The sequence below is a fragment of the Pteropus vampyrus genome, unplaced genomic scaffold, assembly GCF_000151845.1.
Source record: "Pteropus vampyrus isolate Shadow unplaced genomic scaffold, Pvam_2.0 Scaffold492, whole genome shotgun sequence".
Lineage (NCBI taxonomy): Eukaryota > Metazoa > Chordata > Mammalia > Chiroptera > Pteropodidae > Pteropus > Pteropus vampyrus.
In genome coordinates this window covers 56,357-65,413 of record NW_011889273.1, presented here as the reverse complement: position 1 = coordinate 65,413, position 9,057 = coordinate 56,357, and the positions used below count along the sequence as shown (strand labels likewise).

General features: G+C 60.2%; 1 protein-coding gene across 1 annotated transcript in view; it reads right to left on the bottom strand.

The window, feature by feature from the left end:
* Positions 1-433: 433 nt before the first annotated feature.
* LOC105307369 (ribosomal protein S6 kinase alpha-2-like) overlaps positions 434-9,057 on the bottom strand; it is a 60,889-nt gene continuing 52,265 nt past the window's right edge. The window contains exons 14-17 of the mRNA XM_023524754.1: positions 8,001-8,077; positions 6,466-6,583; positions 3,750-3,887; positions 434-2,054 (exon numbers count right to left, since the gene is read on the bottom strand). Of these exons, the coding sequence (XP_023380522.1) occupies positions 1,929-2,054; positions 3,750-3,887; positions 6,466-6,583; positions 8,001-8,077 (459 nt within the window). The 3' untranslated portion in view covers positions 434-1,928. The remainder of the gene's footprint in view (positions 2,055-3,749; positions 3,888-6,465; positions 6,584-8,000; positions 8,078-9,057) is intronic.

The window sequence follows — 9,057 nt, the reverse complement described above, 5'->3', positions numbered from 1 at the left end:
GAGAACGGGAGCTGGGTGGCAACGGCCACACGGGGGGCACGGCCGCCGGCCGCTCTCCTCGCCAAACCTGCTCGGTCCTCTGGGCTCTCGTCCCCGCCCTCGGAACTCGGGGACCCTGAGCTGGCCAAGCAGCCAGGCCGAGGCCCGCGCAGCTGCCCATGCAGCTGGCACGGGACATGACGACTTTGGTCGATTTCTCGGAGGGCAAGGCCTGCCCCCTGCGGGCCCTCCCGTCCATCCCAGGGCTCTGACAGTGGTGACATAGCTCACGCCTCAGATAAACTATTGCGAGTGGAAGTCATCTGAGCCGGAGAAAGTGTCTTCTACTGAGAAAGTGCGAGAAATGCCTCGCAGGGCTTTGTGGGAAATGCCCATGGACTTGTCCCCCTTTGTTTCCTGTGTTTCTGAGAAAAAAACGCCTCATGGAATAATGAAAGCTCATGATCTGAGTTTGTATTTTAAGGTCCAAAAACAACAGACCAAGCGAAGGAGTGATTTTTCAGAATGTGGAGCGTGTGTGCGCGCACTTGCATGCGTGCGCGCGCATATGGACGTGTATGCATGTGCGTGCTTGTGCACGTGCGCATGCGCGTGTGCAGGTGCGCATCTGTGCGAGTGTGAGCGTGTATGTGTGGGCCTGTACGTGCACGTGTGTGTTCATGCATGTGCGTGCACATGCGTGTGCGCACGTGTGTGTGTATATGCTGAGCACTAGGGTGAGTTGAGATGGACACAATAAACGATAAACTATCGTCTCCTCAGTGGACACCAGGCTACGGCCAGCGGCTGCTCCCGCGGCTCGCCCGCACGCAGAGGGACAGGCGGAGCGGCGGGCGCACGTCCCGTCAGCCTGGGAGGCGCTGGGAGGCGGCTGAAGGTCATGTGCGCTCTTCCACACAGGCCTGGGCAGCGGGGCTGAGCCTGCCAGTTTCCTGTGACAAAGGCGAGCACGCGGGCTGACTGCGCACAACCGCCTGTGCGCACACCCCAGGGGACACTGGCTATCACTGCAACACGGGCGAGGACAGATCGTGCAACAGAAGCACAAACCACACGGCACGCCTCCCGCCAAGTGCGTCCAGATCTCAGCTGCCCAGGCCCCGGGCGGTGGGCAGTGGCCCCGCGTCCCCGCCTCCGACCTCCAGTGGGGCTGAGGACATGGGGGAGGCGACGCGCTCAGGGCCGAGGGCTCTGCGGGGGCCGGGGGTAGAGCAGTGAGAGCAAGCACGCCCCGGGAGGCATCTGGATCGGGGGCCGGGGGGTGGAAAGCAGGCCCTGGGGGCGAGGGCCAGGTGACACCGGCCTCTGCTGGCCCCTCCTGAGGACACACGATTCTTGTGAGATGTAGGACGCCGCCGGCTAGTTCGGGGGCTCCTCCCGTTCAGAGCCGTGACACAGGACACGGCACCGAGCAACTCAGCCAGAAACGCGGGGACAACGGGACGAGGCTCTTTGGGTCATCTGAGGGGACCGGCGTCTGCCCCTGCTGCACATGCCCTCCAGTCCGTCAGCCGCTGCTGCGTGGGACCATGAAGCCGGCCCCTCCCAGGAGGCTCACGGCGAACTGCTTGATGCAGCCTCTCACGTGACAGCTGGGACGCACGGGCGGAAAGCTCGCCAAGGGACTGTCTGACAGCGGGAGAGGCCCTCCGTGTGACAGCAGCCAGGGAGGTGGACGGCCCGCCGAGTCAGAGGGAAGCCAGAGGCGGCTGGGTGGCAGCTGGCGGTGGTCGGGGTCTGGCCGGCTTTGCTGGGGAAGGAGGTGGCGAGGCTGGCAGAGCGAGGCGTGGGGAGGTCGCCGTGCGTTTCCTCCCTGCCGAACGGGAACACGCGGATGGCACGTGGGCGCCCGTGGTCACTGCAGCGACACCGTGACTGGCCGTCAGGCTGGCGCCCGTGGGCCAAGGCCGTGGCCGGTCCTGCAGCCGCTACAGCCTCGTGGACGTGAGTCGCTTCATGCCCCTGCGCTGGGCCAGGCTGGACGACAGCACCGGCTCCAGCCGCGGAGCCCGAGGGGTTCTGTTCAGAGCGAAGTAGGTGGCGGCCATCGCACCCTGCAAGACAAGGAGACGTGGAGAGGGCTGCGTGACCGCGTGCCAACCCTCCTGCCGGGGCCCGCAGCCCCAGGCTTCGCTGGGCCTTGCTGTCCCCAGGTACGGTGGCAGGTGAGGCCCCTACAGGACACTGGGGCACCGAGGGCAGTGAGCTCAGGGCCGAGCCCGGCACATGGGGCCCCACAAATAACAGCGACGACGTCTTACACTGTCCACCCACCACCCCACGCCAGCCGTGACCTGCACTTGTGACGTGGGGTAAATGCTTCAGACTCACACAGGGCCCCGGCCTGAGGTCAACGACCCCCCACTTCTGGCGGGGTGCCGGGTCTGCGCTGGGCCTGCTGGGCCTGAGGGCCCCCACTCATGCCTGGCCACGGCCTAGCCGCCTCTGCTTGGCCGACTGGGAGCTCAGCCTCAGTCCCGGAGCAGCTCGAGCGCTGGGGGTCGTCTTGCCTGGACCGCTGGCATCTCCCAGCCCCGCAGGCCGGGCAGCCCCCAAGTCCAGGGCCACCGCGAGACGAACGCTGCCCCGAGGTGGGTCACCTGCCGACTGAACCTGGGCGCGCTTTACGCTGTGCTTTTGAGCGTCGTTCTAGGGGCTCGGGGGCCGTGGGAACGGATTAAAATCACAAGCCAAGAGGTGGGCGAGGCCGCTGGACACGCTGTGCAGGACGAGGGGTCTGGAGTGCGCCCTCTGTGGCTGCATCTCCAACAGCTGCGGGCTGGGCCTGGGACGGGCAGTGCTCGGCCTCAGGCCTCCAAGCAGCACCAGGGGCCACCGCCTAGCACGGGAGGCAGAGCCCGCTCGCTCTGCAGTGTGGACCCCCCACCTCCGATGGCCGTCAGTCCATCTGGATTGCCATCGGAGGGTGCATGACGGACAACCGGAAGCCACGGCCTTGCTGGGCACGTTCTAGGACAATGACTGCAGTGACTCAGAGACGGCAGTTGCATCAAGAGGTTGGGGAGCGTCCTTGGCAAGAGTCTCCGGTAACACACGGACAAAATGAGTGGCCACCGCCGGTCCTGGGTGAGACACTCCTGCCGAGGGCCGGCGTCCCCGACCTGCGCTCCACCCACGGCCCCCGGTCTCGGCACACACTCATCTAAGAGGCAGAGCCCAATTCTGTTCTGCTTTGCGGGGAAAGCCGACGAGGAAGATTAAGGCAGGGAGCAGGGGTATCACAAAGGGTCACCGTCCACAGGGCTGCCCGGCCCAGCGCCCTGCTTTGTGAGCAGAGTCTTACTGATGCGCAGCCACCCCCGCGGGGCTGTTGTCCAGGGCGCCCCATGCTACGTTGGTGATGCTGAATCCATGATGCACACTTGGCTCCAAAAGCCTGAGGTACCTACTGTCTGGGCAGCTAGAGAGAAGCCTGCAGCCCTCTGGGCCAGAATCGAGGGCTTTGGGACTTGGAGTTGGCACAGCCACGAGACTGCCCCCTCCGCCTCTCTCTCCTCCCAGTCTGTCTGTCTGTCTCCCTGTCACTCACTCACACTCACGCACACTCTCTCTCATGCTGTTAGCAACATTGACAGAAGCTGCAGCTCATTCAGCTTTGCGTGACTGCACACACATGTGACGAAATGTGTAGCGGTAACTTCTTCACACACGCTGTGACCTCAGGGCTAAGCGCACGCTCGTCTGGGCTCCCACCCCCACCGCTCTGCTCCCATTACACCTGTGGGTACCTTCACCAGGTGGACGTCCTGTCTGCTGAGCTGGTTTTGGGACAGGCACTCTCTGTTCACAATCCACGGGTGTTTCAGGACCTGCACGGCCGTCAGGCGCTGGTGGGGGTCCACGTGGAGCATTTTGGACACCACGTCCTGTCAGAGAAGGTCAGAGGCGGGGAGGAAGGCGCGTGATCAGTGCCTTTCACGGAGCCTCCCTAGCAAAGTTCCTCTCTCTCTTCCGGCAAAACTCGTCCACTGTTCACGGAGTGATTCTTTGCATTTCAGGGATCAAATGTTTACTTTTCAGGTTTTAAGTATGTCACGGTTTCTAAGTTTTAACCATCACCAACTTAGTGGTTCACCCCAGGTTTACTTTGTGTTAAAGATTTGACGTCTACAGAGAACTCAAACGTGAGATGTTAAATGGTGCACATGACCTAATGAACGACTATTTTATGAAACGTGGTCTCCCTCCAAAGGGAGAAAGTGAGATAATGAATAATCTACGGATAGACACCAACGCGTGACAATGCACGCAGTTACACTGTTATCAGAATTAGGCACGGACATTTGCCACGAATAATCACCGACCACGGAATTGACAATCTGTAGCCATCGCACGTGTCTGATGGGCTCCTGTCCAACAGACGTGATTTTCCTATGCGATTGTAAAGAAATAATAAAAACTCCTAAAAGTGGTTAAACACAGAGTCTCACGTTAATCGCGTGCTGCGGTCCATGTGCATGTGAGCACCCTCGTGGACGCACGCCCACCACCACGACCGTCATTTGCACCTGCGCCGTGTTCCTGAGGCTGCCTTCACTCGCTGACGCACCTGTTCCTCTGAGCCCCCGGGACCGTCCGTGGGGGAAAGAGGGTGGCTTACTTTGTTTTGTAGATGAGGCGCTGACACCCGCAGGGACTGACCTGGTGCCCAGGAAAGACCGAGGGCGACAGCCCGCTCCGCGGCGTCCCCACACGCCTCGACGTGAAAACAGCCCATTGGCGTACGTGCGTGCGGGGAAGCCGAAGCGCTCCGCACAACTCCGGTCATAACCACCGCGAAGCAGCGCCACGCACTCCATCAGCACCCACTTTCCACCGAGAAATCCAACGCCTGCTAACACGTACTAACGTGAATCTCGGCAACTCCTTGAGACAAAGGCCCTCTGGACATTTCGTTTCCAGGAGTGAAAATGAAGGCAGAGACCTGTGTGGACTTGCTCAGGATCGTACAGTGAAGCAATGTGTTTGACATGTGCAGGATGCAGACGAAGTGAAAACACATGGATCCGCGGGCGTCGGCTACTGCTGGGGCCTGGAGGCTTCGTCGTTTGCGAGCACGGGGTTGGGGAAAGGCACCAGGGACAGCGGGAGGGGAGGATGTGGCCGTGACGGAGCAGGAAGGACTGTGCAAGGTCCTGGGGAACCGTCAGGCCCTCTGCCTGCACCTGTGATGTCGGTGTTGTGTTCAGTACATGAGTTCACTCCTGTCCTGACTGCCTGCCCCCAACTCCTGCCAAAGAAACCATCGGCACCCAAGTCCGGGTCTGCGGCTCTACGGCAGGAACCAGAACTGAGGATTCCTACGCCCATCTCAGACAGCGGATGGGAGGGAGCACTGGGAATGTCAGGGCCTGACACATGGGAAGTGCTCACTAAATGCAGCTATCACCCCTCTGCCATTGCCTCCTCCATGACCTCCATGACCTCCTCCATGACCTCCATGACCTCCACCATCTTCCTCAGCGTCCCCTCCGTCATCCCCTCTGCCATCACTCTACCGTGTCCTCCTCCATCACCTCCGCCTCCTCCGCCATCAGCCCCGCGGGCCCCCGCGCCCTCCGTGGAGGAGGGTGGACACCGACGGCGGGGGGCAGGGCTGGAATCGGGCCTCCAGACCATCTATGCCTCTCTAGTCCCTTCACAGTTACCCAGGAAATAGACTTGATGCTGCTTCTCACTAGCGCTGGGGGCCTAACGTACTCTTTGATTAAAGAGAAGTTTGATGATGTCAACTAAAAAAGATCAAGTCCGATGGACGGAACGAACGAGGCCGGCCACTGCTGCGGAGCAGCACAGATGCAGAGTGTCCTAAGAGAAATGCTCCTCGGCACCAGGCTCCACCTGGTCGGTCCGTGGTCATTCAGGGAGCTCACTCTGTAGCATCACTGGCAGCTTGAGGGTGATTTCACATGTCATGGCCCAGCCCTGGTACCCAGCGTTTGGTCAAACACCAGTCCAGACGTTTCTGTGAGGTGTTTCTTAGATGAGACTGACATTTAAATCGGTCGACTCTGAGTAAAGCAGATGACCCTGCATGCTGTGGGTGGGCCTCGTCCGAGCAGGCGAAGGCTTTACGAATGAAAACCCTGCGTCCCCGAGGCAGAGAGACTTCTGACAGCAGACAGCCTCTGGACTCCAGCGGCGACATCTGCTGTCCTGAGTGTCCAGCCTCCACAATCACGTAAGCCAGTTTCTCAAACATGAATCTGTCCTTGTCTCTTTAGAACGTACGCGCAGGCATTCTGCCGGCTGTTTCTCCGGAGAACCCTGACACATCAAGACTGGACCATCAAATATTTTTGCCAGAAATTTTTTTTTAGCTGAGCAGCTTTAACGAAATCTATGCGATAAAACATCTCTACTGTCCCCATGAAAGGCGTCCTTGGCCCTGTCACAGAGGGCTCCGGGCCCCACCCCTGGCGAGGGCGCCGGGCCCGAGCTCACCTTTGCCGCGTCGGATATGGAGTCCCAGTTCCCGCCGGAGAGGGCGTACTCCCCGCTGCCGACCCGCGCCAGGATCTCCTCGGGGGTGTCGTCTGGCCCGTTCGCAAACGGGGTGAATCTGCGTGAGGAGAGGGTCGCGGTCATGAGCTTCCATTTCATAATCTAAATCCAAGCTCACAACAGGGTGTCGCCTCTTTGTTGTTAAAAGCAGCTGTTTCCTTCCCACTATGCTCCAAATCCAGGACTCATGGAGAAACAATTTATTTCTTAATTTATTTTCCCAACTTGGCCAATGCTGGGGGTCGACAGGGCAAGTGAAGGGACCGCTCCCCGCCTCCCTGGTGACTGTGCGCGCAGTGGGTGGCCTGGTGCTGTGGTTTCTATGGAAGCAGCGTCACACCTGGGTGAGAGCTGACAGGCGGAGTCTGAGACCCTGGCTGACCTATGACCGACGGCCTAATTAATTTTTTGAGCTTCCACTGCAAAATGGACGTGTGAATGGGTAGCTGGATGACGTGCTCACGGGACCTCAGCAGTGACACACAGGGGCGCACGCACAGGGCGGGCAGCCGCTGTCCCTCGCACGTGGGGGAGGGTGTCTATGCCGTCGCCCCCTGGCATAAAGCGGGGCTCGTCAGCATCTGCTCCCCCAGGAGCGGAGTGACACGTGCGTCTAGCAGCACTTTCTTTAGTGCGAAGTCCGTGACCTTTGTCTAACGTGCAGCAGAATGAGCAGCAGAAGAATCGCGAAGAACTCAGCAGTGTGACATCAGGAAACGCCACGCGCTGCTCTCCGTCCACGGTGGACGCCAACGCCTGATTTATTATGAAACGCCCCGTTACGGCCACGGGAAAAGCAGGCCATGCCGGTCCGTTCTTGTGAGCGTGCTGTCCCTTCGCTAAGCAGGACTGGCGATCTAGACGCCACGCCCCTTTCCCCCTCTGCTCAAGCAGCTGGTGGACTTAAAAACGCCAGGAACCAGAGGGTTTCTTAGAATTCTAGACCTTCCTTCAGAGTGAGGTCAACAGGAGCAGGGCTCGTGAGGGGCAGGGCCCAGGCAGCAGACGCCACCCTCGTCCTGCGACAGCAGGTGACCCGTGCATGCACGTCTGCTGGCACAAGAGCCGGTCGCAGAGCCGTCACTGGCCTCCTTCAAGGTGCCATTTGACCGAGAAGCTTCTATGGCTGCCTCTTGGCTCAAGAGGATGATTTTGAGCAGCGGGTGTCGTGACCTGGAGTGGCGGGGGCAGCGGCGAGGGTGTGGCGCCAGGGCTGGGGCCTGGGCTTTGTGTGGATGACCCGAGCTCCGCGGTCCCAGCGCCCTGACTCTGGAGCCACCTTTAACAAAGACACGGGGCTAAACCCCGCCCTCGGTCTTCCGTTCTGAGAGGGGCCGAGGAAGTCGAGGGTTTGCCCACACCTGTGCCGTGGGGACAGGCCCCCACCGGCCCCAGAGGGACAGCCCTGGGGACCTGCCCCCCCATCTTGTGTGCAAGATTGCCCCTGAATGCCAACACCTGAGGGTCTGCCTTACCCCGCCAGCATGGTGTACAACAGGATCCCCAAACTCCAGATGTCACATGCGGCGTCATAGCCTTGCCGCTTCAGGACCTGGAAGGGAAAAAGCAGATGACATTCGAGTTCAGAGCACACGGTTCTGATAGGACCGTGACCCCAGCAGGGCAGGAACGGGGCAGCCTTGCATCAGGGCAGAGCTGACTCTGATGCGCCGACTGGGGCTCCCCAAAAACCACAGACAGGAACAGCGGCTCTTGCCGGAGACAGGACAGGCAGACGGAGAGGAAGCACTGAGTTTTTAAGCAGAAGGATTTTTCTTATCATGGTAAAGTATACAGGACGTAGAGATCGCCGTCGTAGCCATTTCTAAGTGCACGGTGCAGCGTCACTAAGGCATTCACGTCTCGGCCACTGTCTCCAGAATTCTTTCTTTCTCCCAAACTGAAACGCTGTCCCCGGGACACACGAACTCCCCACCCCTCCCCCAGCCGGGTCCCGCCATCTGCTTCCTGTCTCTGTGGAGGGGACCACCCGGCTATCTCACATAAGTGGAGTCACACGGCACTTGTCCTTTCCCGTCCAGCTTATCTCGCTTCGCGTCATGTCCTCATGTGGGTGCACGGGACAGGATTTCCCTCCTTTTTAAGGCTGAATAATGTCCCACCGTGTGGATGGACCACGTTTCGTTCATCCGTTCAGCCGCCCATGGGCCCGTGGGTGCTTCTAGTTCTCAGCTACTGTGGATCACACTGCCGTGAACATGTTACATCTACACTGAGATTTTTTGAGGAATCATTAAGAATTTTCTCATGTCCCTGGATTACATGCTTCAGCAGAGGGCCACCCTCCGACACATCTGCAGTTGAGCCGAACAAGGAAAGCACACACGTCGGGGTCACCGCGGCCCCCGGCTGCAGCGCTGGTGAGGGCCAGGAGCGCTGTGCCCAAGGCCCCAGACCGTCTACCCATCCCAGTGCCTGACGCTGCACGGTGCCTGCAGCCTGGAGGTGGTCAGCCAGGACACGCAGGTGAACTGCCGGCCCTCGCCTCACGGCTAGCTCACCGGCTGGGGG